Source organism: Odontesthes bonariensis, chromosome 4, assembly GCF_027942865.1.
Source record: "Odontesthes bonariensis isolate fOdoBon6 chromosome 4, fOdoBon6.hap1, whole genome shotgun sequence".
NCBI lineage: Eukaryota > Metazoa > Chordata > Actinopteri > Atheriniformes > Atherinopsidae > Odontesthes > Odontesthes bonariensis.
In genome coordinates this window covers 42,462,672-42,481,879 of record NC_134509.1, presented here as the reverse complement: position 1 = coordinate 42,481,879, position 19,208 = coordinate 42,462,672, and the positions used below count along the sequence as shown (strand labels likewise).

General features: G+C 44.4%; 1 protein-coding gene across 1 annotated transcript in view; it reads left to right on the top strand.

Annotated features, from left to right (window-relative positions):
* The window catches only part of asb5b (ankyrin repeat and SOCS box containing 5b), a 30,403-nt gene extending 17,295 nt beyond the window's left edge, over positions 1 to 13,108 (top strand). Inside the window, exons 4-7 of the mRNA XM_075464241.1 lie at positions 186 to 339; positions 7,598 to 7,732; positions 12,110 to 12,301; positions 12,376 to 13,108. Coding sequence (XP_075320356.1) covers positions 186 to 339; positions 7,598 to 7,732; positions 12,110 to 12,301; positions 12,376 to 12,503 — 609 coding nt within the window. The 3' untranslated portion in view covers positions 12,504 to 13,108. The remainder of the gene's footprint in view (positions 1 to 185; positions 340 to 7,597; positions 7,733 to 12,109; positions 12,302 to 12,375) is intronic.
* Positions 13,109 to 19,208: the final 6,100 nt, after the last annotated feature.

The window sequence follows — 19,208 nt, the reverse complement described above, 5'->3', positions numbered from 1 at the left end:
TGTGGTCACGGCTCCTGTGGTCACGGTTCCTGTGGTCCTGTGGTCACGGCTCCTGTGGTCCTGTGGTCACGGTTCCTGTGGTCAAGGCTCCTATGGTCCTGTGGTCACGGTTCCTGTGGTCCTGTGGTCACGGCTCCTGTGGTCCTGTGGTCACGGTTCCTGTGCTCCCGTCTGCCTGTCCACAGGTGAATGCTGCGACCATCGACGGCGTCACTCCTTTGTACAACTGCTGTGCCTCCGGGAGTGTTGGCTGTATGGAGCTGCTGCTGCAGAACGGAGCACACACACATACACACCACGCACACTTCCCTTCAGCCTTACACGAAGCCTGCAAGAGAGGTAAGTACGGCAGCGGCAGCTGCATGCTATGACATCCTGTGTGACATCCTAACAGCACCTTTTCAATCAGAGCTCACTATCATCTGTCCAAGCTCCTCTGTGTCAGGATTCATTGAACAAGTGGACTCATTGCAGGCAGCAGGCAGGAGCAAAGCAGATTTAGAACTTAAGGAGTAAACTTCTAATAAACTTCCAGAGCTGGCATTGCAGAGCAGAGACTCCAAAAAGTCCAAACAGAAAAACTAAAGACTGGTGAAAATGTAAGTCCAAATACCGGATAACAAGAACAAACCAGGAGGGAGTGACAGGGACAAAGAAACAACACACAAGGTCCGATAAATATGCAGAGGGAGGGATGAGGAGATGGACAGCAGCTGAGAGCTAATCAGCAACAGAAAGCAGGTGTAACACAGGAAGGAAAGGAAGCAACCAAAACTCTTCCAAATAAAGCAGCATGCCAGCTAACTAAGGAGCAAGAAGTAAAGTGATGGCAAAAAGGAAAACCAGAACACAGGGAAAGCCAAAAAGCCATGGATCATGACAACTGTGCATGTGCTGGTCAGACCCTTCGGCCCTGCTCAGGTGGGCTCAGGTAACTGAGGGGGCCGCCACAGCACTGACAGCATAACATGGTCTCCTTTGGTCTCCAGGTAGGCGTGCCGGGGTCACACTTTACTGCACAGTAGGGTTCAGACCTGTGAGACAGAGTGGATGTTAGTATCATTTCTACAAGATGAAAGAGTGAATGGGAACCATGAGACAGGTCTGCAGAGCAGAGTGGGAAGCAGCAGCAGCACCTTAACCCATTTAGGCCGGGAAAGCATTGCCGCATTTCTACCTTTAAAGCCGGGGGCGCTGTTGCGTTATTCTACCTTTAAGGCCGGGAAAGCGTACACGTCTTTTTCAGACGGCAGCGATTGGGAGGAGTTTCTTGGCTTTGATGATGCTGATGAACGTGCTGACCCAATTGATGGAGATTTATGGCTAACACATATGTTTGAAGATGACGATAACGACGAGGATGATTTTGAAGGGTTTGAATGTGAGTGGCAGACTGACAATTACCACCGTAATCGAAGGAGAGATTTCAACCGCACACCAGGGGTGAAAGTGGATTTACCTGCAGATGCCACACCGTTGCAGGCATTTAATCATATTTTTACTGAGGAGCTTTGGGCGCATCTCGTTTCCGAGACGAATAGATACAGTGAGCAGGTACTTCAGACTCCAGCTCGAGCAAAGATGGCAATGAAAACGTTTATTGGAATGTGTATGCGCATGGGACTCCTTGTGCTGCCAGTACGAAGAGATTACTGGCGATAAAATAAATAGATAAATAAATCATTTAAATATAAAATTAAATTTTATTTTATTTTATTACTGTTTTCTAATTGAAAATAGTGCTGTTGCTGCACTTTACTTTTTACATTTTCTATTTTCGTGAAGGTGTATGTAAATAAACTCAATTTCCAAAGAAAGCCACAGGTGTAAGCTCTCAAATACTTTTTGAATTTTGTTTCTATCTGCTACAGAGGCTGAGAAATCAATCATTTAGTAGGCGTTGACACAATTGCTGAATTTCCAGAAAAACTTCAGGTTTTAGGGGGTCTTTCTGAAATTACGGAAGAGTATTAGGGCCAGGCATAATAAAAAAATATTTATATTTTGCCTGTCGAGAATATTCAATTCAATTCAATTCAATTCAAAAATACTTTATTTATCCCAGAGGGAAATTAAATGTTGATGTAACTCAATTAAATCAAGGAGTTATTATAGATGCTGATGGCTGTGGGCAGGAATGATTTCCTGTAGCGGTCCGTTTTGCATCCAAACTGAAGAAGCCTTTGACTGAAGAGACTCTGTTTTCCGATAACAGTCTCATGGAGAGGAAAATCCTTCTTTGCATTATTGTCTCCAGAGGTTCCACAGTCGTCCCCAGAACAGAACCAGCCTTCCTTATCAGGTTGTTGAGTCTTTTTAGGTCCCTGGTTCTGATGCTGCTGCCCCAACAGATGACGCAAGAGGAAATGACGCTCTCGACAACAGACTTGTAGAAGATCTGCAACATCTTGTTGCAAACCTTGAAGGACCTTAGCTTCCTCAAGAAGTACAGTCTGCTCTGTCCTTTCTTGTAGATTGCTTCACTGTTGTGTCTCCAGTCCAGTCTGTTGTCCAGATGAACACCAAGGTATTTATATTCCTCAACCACCTCTTGTACTGGAAGTCTGAAGTGTACAGAGTGAAAAGGAATGGTGAGAGTACAGTCCCCTGTGGTGCTCCTGTGCTGCTGATCACCTGGTTAGACACACAATTCTTCAGTCTGACAAACTGTGGTCTGTTTGTCAGGTAGTCATTAATCCAGGTGATTGTTGAGGCCTCCACCTGAGTCTTCTGGAGTTTCAGACGAAGCAGATCAGGCTGAATTGTGTTAAATGCATTGGAGAAATCAAAGAACATGATCCTCACAGTGCTGCCTGCTTTGTCCAGATGACAGTGGGTTTGTTGAAGCAGGTGTATGATAGCGTCTTCAACTCCAACTCCATGGCGATAAGCAAACTGCAGGGGGTCCTGATATGTGCTGGTTTGCTTACACAGGTGGGTCAACAGGAGTCTCTCCAGGACCTTCATGATGTGGGATGTCAGGGTCTGTAGTCATTGATGTCTGAAGGATGAGTTTTCTTTGGTACCGGAACCAGACAGGATGTCTTCCACAACAGTGGTACCCTCTCTTGGGTCAAGCTAAGGTTGAAAAGGTGTTGCAGAATCTCACAGAGCTGCTCTGCACAGGCCTTCAGGACTCGGGGGCTGACACCATCTGGACCTGCAGCCTTGTTCAGTCTCTCCAACTGCCTCTTCACCTGATTTCTAGAAACAGAAAAGTGGGAGGGGGAGACAAAGGGGACAGCAGCATCTCCTGATTGGGTTGAAGACAAACTAGTGGAAGCAGAAGAATCCATGACTGAGGTGGAGGTGGAGATGTTACAGGAAAGCTGTGGGTCAGAGGAGGGTGGGATGTCTCTTTGGCTGGGAACAGGAGGGGAGGATGGTGAGCTTGTTCCTGAACTAAACCTGTTGAAGAATGTGTTCAGCTCATTTGCTCTGTCCAGACTTCCATCCATCCGATCCTCCCTCTGCCTGTGATCTTCTTCATTCCTGACCACACATCTCTGATATTGTTCCTCTGCAGTTTACTCTCAAGCTTCTTTCTATACACCTCCTTGCTCTCTCTGATCTTGACTTTGAGCTGGTTCTGTATACTCCTCAGTAACTCCCTGTCTCGCTCCCTAAAGGCTCTTTTTTTTTGTTCAATAGTTCCTTTAGCTCACTGGTGATCCAGGGTTTGTTATTAGGGAAGCATCTCACTGTTCTGGTGGGGATGGTGTTGTCCACACAGAAGTTTATATAGTCAGTCACATACTCAGTCATGGCATTAATGTCCTGTCCATGTGGCTTACAAAGAGAAATCCAATCGGTTGCATCAAAACAACCCTGTAAGGCTTCTTCAGCTTCCTGTGACCACTTTCTAACAGTCCTTTTTGTGACAGGTAGTCTCTGGACAAGGGGTTTATATGCTGAACAGAGAAAAACAAGGTTGTGATCTGATTTACCCAGGGGAGGTCTTGATTTGGAAATGTATGAATCCTTGACATTTGTGTAAAACAAATCCAATGTCTTGTTTTCTCTGGTAGAGCAGCTGACAAACTGTTGAAAAGTTGGCAGTGTAGCAGAGAGTGAGGCATGATTAAAATCACCAGATATTGCCACAAAAGAATTGGGGTGTTGTGTCTGTATCTTAGCAACAACGGAACTGATGACATCACATGCAGTGTCGGCAACAGCTAAGGGTGGAATGTAAACAGCCACCAAAACAATACTGGTGAACTCTCTTGGCAAATAGTATGGACGAAAACTTACTGCCAATAGTTCAATGTCAGGACTGCAGAGACGACTCTTCACAGTAACATGTCCTGTGTGACACCATCTGTTGTTGACAAGCACTGCCAATCCACCCCCTTTCCTTTTCCTGCTACTCTTTAAATCTCGATCTGCTCGTACAGTCAGGAAGCCCGGCAGAGAGACGCTGGAGTTGGGGATATGATCCTGCAGCCATGTCTCAGTAAAACACATAATGCTACATTCCCGATATTCTTGCTGAGTCCTTGTCAAGGCTAGAAGTTCATCCAACTTGTTAGCTAACGATCTTACATTGCCCATGATGACGGATGGCAGAGATGGTTTGAACTTCTTCTTTCTTTCTCTCCTCTTTGCTCCTGCTCTGCATCCACGACGCCTCCTTTTCAATTCCAGTGGGATTTCTGGCTTCAGTTGTCGAATTATTTCTGCTTTTCCAATGTTAATCAGCTGCTCCCTGTTGTAAACCACCCTGTTGCTATGGTTATGCATCATAACAAAAGAGCAAAATATACAAAAGTATTGGGAAAAATCAATCCAGCTGCACAGCATCCAAGGCAGGAAGGAACAGTTGTCCAAAAAATGCAATTTCTTCCAAGAAAAAACAGGAATGAAATTTAGAAAAAAAAGAAAATCTCAATGTGAGGTACAGAGCTACTCCAACGTGCTGCCACCCTCAGCAGCGCAATCTAGAAGAATAAAGTCGACATGTCGAGAATAAAGTCGAAATGTCGAGAATAAAGTCGAAATGTCGAGAATAAAGTCGACATGTTGAGAACAAAGTCGACATGTCGTTCGACTTTATTCTCGACATTTCAACTTTATTGTCGACATTTCGACTTTATTCTCGACATGTTGACTTTAATCTCGACAGGCAAAATATATATATTTTTTCTTATGCCTGGCCCTAATACTCTTCTGTACTGAAATCGCCCATAGGTTTTACAGGCATTCTTTTCCAGGCGTTTTAGGCCTAAATGGGTTAAATGATCAGGAAGCTTAGCTCCCACGTTCACATCATTACAAAAGCAGGATTAAAAAGTATTCTGGACGCGTGTTCTCACATGCAGCTCCTCCAGATTTCCAGACTTTACTCCATGTGTGGAGAAGGGGGGCTTCCTGTGGTCTTCCCACTGTGCAGCGGGGCAGATGAGCTCCTCTACATGGACATTTTGGGCTTTTGGGGACTGTTCTGCAGGGTTACCTCTCTGTCTGTACGCTGGAACAGTCTGTCTAGTTTTGTTCAGGGAAATTTCTTTTGTTGAAAGATCTGGCATGAAACTCAATGTTTTAAAATATTTGTGTTTCAAGCAACTTTTACAGAATGTCAGAGGATGGGAGCAGTGCTGTCTGACGACCCCATTTAAGCCTCTGTGAACAGTAATGCTGCGTGTACACCAAGAGCGACCTACGCTACCTGAGCGCCGGAAATCATTATTTCACTATGGAGGGTGAGCTACCTGGGCTACCAGAGCGGATTCTCCAGTGGCGAAGAGAACTGAGCTACCAGAGCGGATTCCAGCGATTAAACTCAATGGCCCTGTCACACTGTTGCGTATGAGAGAAGCGTATGAGTTGCGTATGAAAATTAATAATATAATTTTCATACGCACGAAAAGTCCTTGAAAATAAAGAATGACTAGCGTATGAGTAGCATATGAACTGCGCATGCCCAGTGTACGTTTCAACGCGCCTATATCAGCAGCCTTTCCACATTGCTCCATTATTGCAGTAGACGACGCGCTATCAACATCTCTCGAGACATTCATCTCGATCATGCCTCCCAAGAAGCAATTGTCGTTTGCCCGGGCCCTGGGCCGAGGAAAAGGCAAAAAAACACAAGAATCATTCTCACCCAAACCTGCTGAAATGCCTGATGCACCTGCGGCTGATGAGTTACATGCTTCTGAGCGATCAAGATCCCCAACTCCTCCTCCTGACCGCTCCCGTGAATCGTCGGTTGCCTGCTGCCTCCATCTCCGCCCGTCTTGCGGAGATGGAGGCGGCAGACGGGCGGAGGCTATAAATACGCTAGCTGTACGGTACACCTTCATGGCAACATATGGCAATTTATGTCCAGCGTTCTCGACCTATCAGTGACGTACCTATATCGTACCTCTAGCGTATTCAGCGTATGCCTAGCGTATGCTTAGCGTATTAACCATACGCACAAAAGTTTTGAGCATGTTCAAAAATGTATTTCTGCCTCAGCGTATGTCAACGTATGCCAGCGTGCTTGAAACGTATACAACCTATGCCTAACGTTCCCCTGGTGTATGTCAGCGTACATCAGCGTATGAGTGATAATTTTCATACGCAACTCATATGCTTCTCTCATACGCAACAGTGTGACAGGGCCTTAACATTATGGTAATGAGCTATGACGCGTTTCGGTGAAAACCAATGACAATCCACAGATTGTAGGGCTCCGACAATCCGCGGGGTTCGCGGAAACAGACGTGTAAACTTTAGTTCCAATAGTCGTTTAATCCTGAGACTGTTGCAATTGCCGTGTCGAGTGCTTCAATACAATAGTGTAGTAACCCCACACATACCTTTCTCACTGCAATTAAGTTTTATTTCGGATTTATTTCGGATTTTATTTCGAATTTAGTTTCTTTTTCACAGCTGCCTCTGCTATTCCTGCTCTTCTCAGGTGTACCTAATGTAGTTTTACATAATTTGTAACGTGATGTATATCTTGTATAACAAATTGTAAATAACAACACGTTTATTCGTGTCCCTGCCCTCTCTTTCCTCATGTTTTTTTTCCGCGGGGGTGCTGCACAGCCGCGGGGCCTTTAAAAATTGAACATTCTAAATGTGACGTCACGAGCTACCAAAGCTACCAAAGCAAATTCTCAAGCGAAGCTTCTCCAGCGACCTCCGCTACCAGGTAGCGGAGGTCGCTCTTGGTGTACACGCAGCATTAGGGCAGCAGTATGGGACCTTTCCCCGAGACCAGTCCACCCTGCAGACCCTACCAGGGTGGACTGGTCATAGGGCTCTCAGGATCCTAGGGGTACCCATAGGTGTTTCATCAGTGTGTGACTGCTGCCTAAAGTGAATATAGTGTGAGTCACTGCTCTTCTCTTTGTGTTAGAAATGAGAAATAAACACACGAGCAGTTCTGCTGTTCCATTGCTGCCACACATAATTCATGATGCTGGGTTATAGATTCATGAAGTTTCATTTTAATGTTTAAAATGACTGAAGTTTAACCACAGTAAAACAGCTGGTCCGAAGCTGAGCTCAAAGAACTGTTTAGTGAGGGTAAAAATGAAAGAAGTGGGATTTAAAGTTCTGCTGGCTTTGAATGTTTAATACTGTCTGTGCATGTGTGCAGGTAACAGCCAGTGTGTGGAGTCTCTTCTCTCTCATGGAGCAGACCCAGACCACCAGGTGCCCCACCTGGGCTCTCCTCTCTACATGAGCTGTCTCCACCGACACACGGACTGCTCAAAGATTCTGCTGCACAGAGGTCTGGATCACTCTTTAAACCTTGTTCTCCTTCAGTTTGGAGCATTCCTTTCTTTAAAATACTTTGTTAGTGTTGCCTGCAGTACTGAATTCAGGAGTGCATAGGTTCATATGATCAACCACTGTTTGGGTCTCTTGGTGTGGCTTTACCCCTTTTGACTTGTGGCTGCAGAGTGGAGATCTGGAGGTGATCCTCACTGCCTTACCAGATCAGCTCCTCCATGAATGTCATCAGACTTCAGCTTCACGACATTTGATTCTTTTGTTTCTCTTCTGGTTCAGAATCAGACAGAACGCATGAGTGAGGAACAGTCACTGAAGCTCGACAGTGAGCATGTGATGCATCGTTGTGTCATCACCATTTGCTAACATTGTGCAGTCAAGTGAAAAAGGAAAGTCCCCCCTCTTTCTATTCCAAAGTGTTACATCTGGTCCTCACAAAAGTCTTACAACTCAGTAACTCCCACCTCAGATGACACATGACATATTACACTGTGTCATTATTTATGAACAAAAATTCAGATTAAATACATGATAACTTTGGTATCCAGAGGAGTTCATGGTGGACTCAATGGCTGCAAGGTGCCCAGGTCCTGTGGCAGCAGAACCAGCCCAGATCATCAGCCCTCCACCACCGTGCTTGACAGCTGGTGTGAGGTGTTTGTGCTGATGTGCTGTGTTTGGTTTCCTCCAAACGTGCTGCTGTGCATTATGAGCAAACATCTCCACTTTGGTCTGGTCTGTCCAAAGGACATTGTTCCAGAAGTCTTGTGCTTTGTACAGATGCAGCTTTGCAAACCTAAGCTGTGCTGCCATGTTCTTTTTAGAGAGAAGAGGCTTTCTCCTGCAGCCCTTCCAAACAAGCCACACTTGTTCAGTCTGTTTCTGACTGTGCTGTCATGACCTTTAACCTGTAACATGCTAACTGAGGCCTGCAGACTCTGAGATGTAGCTCTTGGGTTTCTGACCTTGGGGTGACCTTTAACATGCTAACTGAGGCCTGCAGAGTCTTGTAATGATATGATGTTTAGCCACTAGATGTCAGTATAACTCGTGGTCACATGATGGAGTAAAAATGTATATAAGTGAAGAAGACTTGATTTTAAACAGGTGTCACACGGCAGAATAAAATGGGATTTAAACTACATGCTGGACTTCGCTTCATGGTCTTAATACGGAACACAACATGGTGTCAGGAGTAAAGTAACCGGATTGAATCACTACGAAGTAAGGAATATGGATACTTTGAAGCCACCAGAGAATTTGAAGCTCATCGGCAATGTGGACAGCAGTTGGCGGAACTTTAAGCAACAGTTTCTGCTGTATGTGACGGCCATGGGACTTAATGAGGAGCCAGACAGCAGAAAGGTAGCGTTACTGCTGACGATAGCAGGCCCACAAGCCATTGAAGTGTACAACACATTTGTTTTTGATAACGAAGAGGACAAAGACAAGTTGGACAATGTGCTTGATCATTTTGATAGACACTGCTCGCCAAAGAAAAATGAAACATACGAGAGATATGTGTTCCGATCTCGTGTGCAGCATCAACATGAACCGTTTGATGGCTTTCTGACTGATCTAAAGCTGAAAGCTCAGACATGTAACTTTGGCACACTGAAAGACTCCATGATTCGGGATCAGATGGTGTTCGGCGTGGAAGATAAGCGGATCCGAGAACGGCTGTTGGGGGAAGCAGAGCTTACCTTGGAAGGAGCTATAAAGATTTGCCAAGCCAGTGAACTCTCCCGGATGCACCTGAGGACTTTCTACAAAGCAGATGACAACCCAGCCAGCGTCAGTGAAACTGTAGTGGTTGGTGCAGTTTCTGGTAGAGGAAAACATTGCAGAGGGAAACGACCTGTGCAACGCATGGATGATAAGATGTTCGCCTGTAAGAGATGTGGTTCTCGACATAATCTGAAACAATGTCCTGCGTATGGCAAGCAATGTTCTCAGTGTGGAGAAAAAAACCATTTTGCCAAGCAGTGCTTTTCGAGAAAAAAAGGAAGGTCTGTTAATTTGGTTGAAGATACTGATCTGAGTGACACATTTTTTGTTGGTGTGGTGAACTGTGAAAATGAACCACAAGAAACAGTTCATGTTATCCGAGAAGATAAATGGATAGCACCATTGCAAATTAATGGCACCATTATTCCCATGAAATTGGACACTGGTGCTAAAGCAAACCTGATCAGTATGTCTGATATTAAAACAATGAAAGTCAAGCCAAAAATGGAGAACAAAGTAGTCACGCTCAGAGATTATAATGGACAAAGTATTAGATGTTTGGGAACGTGTCGACTGAAAGTGACAGTCAAAGGAAAAATACATAATTTATTATTCTCTGTTGTTAGTGATGGTCTGGATTCTCTGTTAGGTGACAAAGCCTGTGAAGATTTGCAGTTGGTGAAAAGAGTGAATCGCATTAATATGACTGTGAGTACACCAAATGACTCTGACTATAGTGCAACACTATGCAGATGTGTTTAAAAGATTTGGTGTGTTACCATTTACATATAATATCCAGTTGAAAGAAAATCCAAAACCAGTAATACATCCAGCTCGAAGAATTCCCGCACCATTAAGAGATGAAGTAAAGAAAGAGCTTGAACGCATGACTATGTTGGGGGTGATTAAAAAAATTGAAGAACCAACAGATTGGGTCAGCTCGATGGTGTGTGTGAAGAAAAAGAATAGAGAACTGAGATTGTGCATGGATCCAAAGGATTTGAATGAAAACATTAAGCGTGAGCATTACCAGATACCTAAACGGGAAGAAATTACTAGTGAAATGACGGGTGCCAAATATTTCACAAAATTAGATGCTTCACAAGGTTTTTGGCAGCTGAAACTTGATGAAAATAGCAGCAAGTATTGTACTTTCAATACTCCTTTTGGCAGATACTGTTTTTTGAGACTACCATTTGGCATAATCTCAGCGTCTGAAATCTTTAACAGAGCAATGGAACAGATTATTGAAGGACTTGAAGGAGTTCGAGTGTATGTTGATGACATCGTAATCTGGGGTTCCACTTGTCAAGAGCACAATGAAAGGCTTGTCAGAGTGTTAGATCGAATAAGAAGTCATGGACTAAAACTCAACAAAAGTAAATGTCTTTTTGGAGTTGAAGAAATTGTGTTTTTAGGAGATAAGTTATCGGCACAAGGCATTCAACCAAGTCAGGAAAAAATAAATGCCATACTTAACACATTGAATACCGGCGTTTTTTACAGAATTATGTCGTAGAATCCCAGTGTTCTAAACCATTTTTTTTTACGTTTTTTGTACAGTCACAGCATATTATGTGATAGGGCCACTGAAACATGTTATGGCTCGTTTGAAAGCTGAGACTTTAAACTCTTTGTGGGTCAAAACTGCGTGTCTCTAGGTGCCGCCATTAGCGAGCTATCCTTAGCTAAACCAAGGCGGGTATCCACCAAAATCAACAACAAACTGAGATATCGGGGCTTTTGTGAAACGTGCGCTCTTTCAGCCTGTCGCACTTTAGATACTTACATACTGAGGCCTGCAGAGTCTGATATGTAGCTCTTGGGTTTCTGACCTTGGGCTGACCTTTAACCTTTAACATGCTAACTGAGGCCTGCAGAGTCTGAGATGTAGCTCTTGGGTTTCTGACCTTGGGCTGACCTTTAACCTTTAACATGCTAACTGAGGCCTGCAGAGTCTGAGATGTAGCTCTTGGGTTTCTGACCTTGGGGTGACCTTGCTGGGACGTCCACTCCTGGGCAGACTGACAGCTGTCCTGAATGTTTTCCACCTGTGAATAATCTTTCTCTCTGTAGAACGATGGACTCCAGATAGTTTGGAAATGGCCTTCTAACCCTTCCCAGGTTGATGGGCAGCAGCAGCTGCTTCTCTGAGATCATTGCTGTTGTCTTTCCTCCTTGGCATGGTGTTAACACACACCTGAATGCTCCTCGCTGGCTCGCCCCTCCCGGGTTAACAGCTGTGGTGTCACTGATGCTGCTGACAGCTTCTGAATTACTTCTTTGTTTTCCTTTGCCTTGAAAAAGGTTTGGATATCCATTTGATGCTTTTTCCAAAACAGCGCGGCAGCGCGGTTGGAAAAGCCAGATGTTTGCAATGCCAGCCCATTACCCGTATCACTTTGGGCCAGGTGGGTGACGACACTGTTGTATTATCACCTAACCTGACTGTCACCAGGGGGCTGCAGCAACAACGCCCACACACACTATAATAGCCTATATAACCTGCGCACATGTATTATATATCATTTGCAAAACATTTGGGAAGGCCCAGCGTCCCCCGGCCTCCATCACCGGCCGCCCATGTCGGTGTGGCACATTTGGACTGTGACACCCTCCTCTGCTCTCTGTCCCCCGTGGGCTCCAGGTGCCAGTGTTAATGTGGGCAGAGCAGACGACAGCCCTCTGCACGCTGCTGTGAGGCAGGACAGTGCAGATCAGGTGGCCGTGCTGCTGGACTTCGGTGCTGATGTCAACTCCAGAGACGGTGATGGTCAGCGTCCAGTGGAACTGGCACACGCTGACGGACAGACAAAATGTCTGCTGGCGGCATTTGAAGGTACTGCTGTGTTCATTGGTACTTCGCTGTATGGAAGCGGAGATGTCAGAAGAACCCTTTGTGTTTGTCTCCAGGTTCTCCCAGGACTCTCTGCCAGCTGTGCCGTCTGAAGATCAGGAATGTGATTGGCCGATCCAGACTGAAGCTGCTGCCTCTCCTTCCACTCCCTCCTGTTCTCACTCACTACTTGGAGCACATGTAGAGGGATGGGCAGAGTGAGATGATGCTGGTGCCTGAGCCTGAGTGTGGATGAGCATCTCATCACCATGATTCATCTGACTAATGAAGCTTCATCAGCCCAGAAGTCTGCCCTCTCACACACTGCTTTGTGTTGGCACAACCTCTCTGTGGCGTTCTCACAGCCACTGCGGGTTCTTTCAGCTGGAAAGTATGACTGAAATCTGGTTACGGTATAATGCTTTATTATTTTCTTTCACTCTTTCACTGATCGCTCTTTCAGTGATCGCTCTTCCAGCACGGCCTCCGTCCTGCGCTTTGTGCCAGCTTGTTCTCCTTCTCCTCCTCTGGTTCCAGCACGCTACTGTGTTTATAAAGGAGAGTGATTAGACAAGTGGATGCTGGCGTACTAATCACTCACCTGGTGCTGCTCCCCTGAGCTCTCTCCTGCAGCTGATGCGCCACGCCCCCTCCACACTCTCCGTGTTGGATAGAAAGTTCCCTGTGAGATGATTACCTGACTAAAGGGGACACTTTGTCTCCAAATGTTCGTCAGCTTCCAGTGGGAAGTCCATTCTTTCACATATGTCTGTGTATATGTAAATACTAATAAAATATCTATGTCAGTGAGCTGCAGTGTGTCTGAACGTCATTCAGAAGGAGAGCTACAGGAGCCATCTCACTCTTCTTTTAATAATACTGTCCCTTTATTGAACCACTGTGGTTTTTTGTTCCATCTGAGGGGTGCGTCTGTGATGACTGAGGCTCTATCCAGAACACCCCTGCTGTCCCGGTCCAAAGCATCGGTATCCCTGAATTTGAACCCAAAATCTTGAGGGTCTTCTGTTGTGGATGATGGAGATTGCGGACCCAAAGGTGAGTAAGATGAGACTCTGGAACTGGCTGATATCCTTGAGGGTTTCATTTACAGATACATGACAGAACACAAGAGGTCACAGGTGACATGGACATGAGTGACGAGCAAGAAGCAATGATCCGACAGAAAACCAGGAGACTATGTACCGAGGGAGGGACGAGGGAATCAAAGACGGGTGAATGCTAATTAGTAAGGATCAGGTGAGACCAGCTGTGACATGGAAAGGAAGTTAAAGTCAACAGAATACACAGGGAAGAAGACCCGACAAAATAAAACAGGACACAAGGAGACCAAAGATTACAAATGAAACTAAATATAAACCCAAAAACACAGACCACGACATCTTCAGAACACAAGGTAATCAACTATGCTCACAATACTGTTAAAATGCCATTCAACCACAGGACAATCACAAACAAGCCATAGCTTTTTTTCTCCATTAATCTAAAGTACACTGCTCAACACACACACACACACACACACGTGTTTCACCAGACTCACCTCCGTTTTACTTTCAGTGTTCATGTTATCGGACTTCACCTATAGTTGATGGCTACATTGCATCAGAATGAGCTCATCGTGTCCTGTTTCTTTCCCTTAAAGGCCTACAGAAAGCTGACACTACACCCAATACATAATGATAAAACATACACAGAGGAACAATAATGATCATTGGACTCTACACCAAAACATTTCATAAACGCATGAAATTTGCGATTTTGAATTTGCCGCTTGGAAATCCTTCCTGGAATTCCAGACTGGGGGCGGGGCTTCCGTGCGACGTCACAGGTGCCATGGGTTTCCTGGCTGCCGCTATAGTATGCTTGTTGAGTGGTGAAGGCAATAAAACGTTGGGTTCAGTGCAGTTTTTATTGCGAGTAGATGTACGAAGTGCTGTGGGTGCGTGTGTTGCCCTCAGCAGCAGCAGCTCACACCACCGGGGACAGAGGAAGCAGAGAGACCCGTGGTCGGAACTTGTGTCTGTGTCTCGTCGTGTTCAGCTCCCTGTGGTGCGGACGCTCAGGGGGAATCCACCTGGCGGAGAGCGGACACACCTCGGGATGGTTGCCCTGAAATCAGCCGGCAGAGCGATCATCAAGCGTCAACACGTCGGGGCTCTTGATGATCGCTCTGCCGGCTGATTTCCACTCTCCACCTGGCGGAGAGTGTGTCCGCTCTCCGCCAGGTGGATTCCCCCTGAGCGTCCGCACCGCAGGGAGCTGAACACGACGGGATGGCTCCGGCTGCTTTCACCAGAGAGGAGGCAGGCGGACAGGGAGACACAGAGTTCCGACCGCAGGTCTCTCTGCTTCCTCTGTCCCCGGTGGTGTGAGCTGCTGGTGCTGAGGGCAACACACGCACCCACAGCACTTCGTACATCTACTCGCCATAAAAAATCACCATGATCACCATCATCGTCCCCACTGCTCTCGGACTCCGACTCCGACCCACTTTCACTGGCAATGGCTGGCTCGAACCTGTATGGTTCTAGCCCCAATCCCTCCTCGGTTTCTTCCTCAGGCTCTTCATTGTCTTCTTCATTGTCATCAACAATATTAGGCTCGAAATTTGCCGTGAAGAAGCTGTCCAGGTCTGGCAAACTGCTGGCTTCGCTACTAGAACTACTAGTATCAGACATGGTGATTGTTCCAGCAGTTGGCACGCGTGACGTCACGCACCTGTCGTCGGTTTGCCAAAATTCGAGTCAAATGTGGTGATAGTTTATTGGGCCTAATCAGGACTAGCCAGTGGCCTAAAATTATTTTAAAATCATAAAAAAATTCCATGGTATATAAGGAATCGATCTGCTATTTCAGTTTTGTGCAAAAAATCACCTTTCTGTAGGCCTTTAAAGCAATACTATGTAACATTTCTACCTTAAAATAACAGCTTGAAAAAAATTGTGCGGCTAGAATGAGTTTTAATATTACGATTGGCCTGTCTCCTATGCCCTTCGGGGGTCTGAGTTGGAAAAACTGCGCCATGTAACTTTGCTGGACCGGCCGGGAGCTGAGCGGAAGTACTTCGACTTGCTTTCTGGCACACCTACCGCAAAAACAAATAGAGCCCTCTCACGCTCCCAGGTACATTTGATTACTCTTACCTTCTCGGTCGACATAGCTTGCACCTTCTGACTACTCGCCGGTTCGTCAACAAACGTGAAACGTGAAAGCGAAAGGGTGTTGTATTTACGACAGTGTAACCATACATTACCTCCAAGCCTGTAGGGGGAGCTCCATAGTGGGCTTTTTGAGAAGTTACATTGTATTGCTTTAAAGACAAAGACGGTTATTTCTGAGCACCAGCAATGCTGTCCGTCAAATACAATCAATTCAAAATACTGCAGCAGTATTTAACCTTGTAGCACCCACAGTTGCAGATATGCAACAAGCTTTTTATTTACATTACATTATTTGATTTTTTAAATTTACATACATTATTTACATTCATGTGTAATATTTTTTTACATTACATTTTATGTGCCGACAGTTGTCACAGCATCATTTTCTTGGCTCAGTGAATTACACTCTGCTTTGCGGTGGTCTGTTCTAGTTCCTTCTGCTCTCGTTTGGTGTGGTCTGCTTTGTCCACCTTTCACAGCGCTAATGGGAGGTCAGCTCTCCAAATTGTATTATTACAAAATTAATCAGGAAAGCCCACAGTTGCAAATATGCAACATTGCCTAAAATGATCAAAAATAGCCCAATTCCAAAAACATTGGTTTATTCCCACCCAAAAAGATGCAAGAAGAGCCAAAATGATTTTTTTCAATGATTATTCATATGCTTGGGAGCTATAAGGTTAAAGGGACAGTTCGCCTCTTCTGACATGAAGCTGTGTAACATCCCATTTCAGCAACATCATTTCTGAACATCTTCTTACCCCCTGCTGCGTCCTGTGAGCAGAGTTCCAGCCTCGTTTTGGTGTTGATGAAGGTAGTCCGGCTAGTTGGCTGGGGTTTAAAAAATAAAGCGTTTTGCTTCTCAAAACAATATGCGTTCAACAGAGTAATACATTTGCATCACAAAATTGTTCTCCAGGAAAAAGTTGAAGTTTGTTATCGGTAAGGGTCAGTGGGAACAATAAAATCCAAAATGGCCTCAAAAAGTTTCTACACTCACATCTGCAAAAGAGATTCTGACATAAGATGTTTCTTACATGACAGATCATGTGCAGAGTCAGCTGATTCTGCTACATCTGAAGAAAATATCCAAACCACACACCTGGAGTTTCCTCTATGATACAGCCACGTGTTCACGTTGTGTCTCGTTGCGGTTTGTGACACTACCGTTTCCTCCGGCTGATCTGTGAGGTGAAGGTAGCCCAGAACATTTCAGTGTAGCAGGTGATGTGTTAACCTAGTGTACCATGGGAGGGCACAGCCAGAACACACTGCTGGTGAGACCAGGATGAAGGACTGTATGGGGTTAGTTGGTTATGGGTTTAAGCTACATTCGCTCCCGGGGCGTCGGTCAGGACACAAACGCGGGACATTGGAATTCAGTTTGGGCAGTTTACAAATGAGTTGCAGGCACAGGCGAGTTACAGGCATGGGATTGGATGGGATGACATTAAACGGTACCAGCACTGAATAGGGGTGTGTGCACGTGTGGTTCTGCAGAATACAGACAGGAAAGGAAAACCATCATGAGCATAAATACAAATACCATAATATATCACATAACTGCAATAATATAGTATTCAATACTGTAGCATTTACACTACACAGGCTGTCACAGTATATACGATCAGATATCAATAACAATCTCACCTAGATAAAGAGCTGTTCCTGCAAAACAGCAGTGAGAATGCTTCTGAGCTAAATGGGGTTAGCTGACCATGCTAAAGCTGAAAATACTTCCATTTTAGCAGGAAAAACTGTTGCTGAGGTATTGGTTGAAGGAATTTGAAGTTGAAAAAGAAATTGGTGAAACGTTAAATTAGTGTCAGCCAAGAGAAGCTGAAGGGTTAAAAACAACAGAAGGATTTCAAGCAGAATGAAAATAAGTGAAAAGTCTTGATATTTTTGTAAATCATTTTAAAAGGCTGAAATGGAACAGATATGCCAGCTTAACTGGAACCTTAAATTGAATTTTAAAAGTGCAAAATGACAGCTGAAGAGCATTTCAACACAGAGATGAACAGTTGTCATGAAAAAGGTCAAAGGTTAAATGGATCACCAGAACACTGATGTTAAATGGGAAACAGAGAAACACAGAGAAGGAAGAAAGAAATGGGTTCATTCAAAGCAGCTGATTTGAACAATGGGCTCACATTTTACTTCAAGATCGAAGTAATGAAGACACCTGAAGATGCCAAGAAAAGTTCAATATTAGTAAAAAAAACTGTTGCTGAATGAAGAAAATGAAGGGTCGGAGGAATTTGAATGTTAAAAGACAAGAGTGGACAAAAGTATCAGATATCCAAATCCAAAGCAGTGTGCAATATGTTAGATGAGCTTGGTCTGGTTGATATTTGGCGTGTAAAAAACCCCAAGACCAGGGACTACACTCACTTCTCGAGAGTCCATAAGAGTCACTCAAGAATAGACTATTTCTGTATCTCGAAACAAGAAGCCCATAGAGTGGATGAATGCCGCATTGAACCCCAAACTCTTTCGGACCATGGGCCGGTGATTATGTCATTATGTATAGATCAGAACAGATCTCGGAAACTATGGAGATTAAATGTGTCACTTTTAAATAACCCGGAAGTGGTTCAAGATATAAAAAACGAATTAAAAAATTTCTTGGACACAAACGACAATAACGAAGTCTCCCCTTCCATCCTGTGGGACACAGCGAAAGCAGTGTTGAGGGGCAAAATTATAGCATTATCCTCTAATTTAAAAAAGGAACGTGAAAAAGATCAAAGAAGAACACATTAAGAAATTGGAGACAGAACACAAAAAAACAAATAAGGAAACTACTTTCATAGAACTAGGTAAATTTAGACAACGATTAAATGATTTATTAACATACAAAGCAGAGGGGGCCTTGCGCTTCACTAATCAAAAGTATTATGAACAAGGGAACAAGGCAAGTAGGCTGCTCACCTTCCAATTAAGAAAAGCACAAGCAAGTCGAATAATACAAAAGGTTACATGCCCAAATTCAAAAAATTTAGTGTCTCATCCCAAAGCCATAGCCAACGCTTTTTCTAAGTACTATGAACAACTTTATGATTCAACAACTTCCCCCAATAAAAAGGAAAAAATTGAACAACTTCTCCAACAAATTAACCTCACCAAACTAGATCAGACTGAGGCTAAGGCTATAGTTGAAACTATCACTGAAGAGGAAATAAAAAACACTATTAAAAAACTCAAAAACAACAAGTCACCGGGCCCGGACGGGTTTCCTGGGGAGTTTTATAAATGCTTTCAAGCTGAGTTAGTTCCCCTTCTACATAGAGTATATAACTACACGCTCAATGCCAAAGACCCACCTAGAACATGGAGAGAAGCAGTCATCTCAGTCATACATAAAGAAGGAAAAGATCCCACACATTGTGCCTCATATAGGCCAATAAGTTTGTTATGTAATGATGTTAAGATATTGACTGCTATAATGGCAGGAAGACTCCAGAAGATTGTTAACAAATTGATTAAACCAGATCAGACGGGCTTTATACCTGGAAGACTGGGGATAAACAATATTAGGCGCACACTTAATATAATATCAACTGCCCAATCACAGTCTCACACATCACTGCTTCTCGGTCTTGATGCCGAGAAGGCATTTGATCGGGTGGACTGGCTATTTCTAGAGCATGTCTTAAGTAAAATGGGATTTGACGAAACATTTATTGAGTGGTTCGAAGTCCTATATAAAAATCCCACTTCTAGAGTTC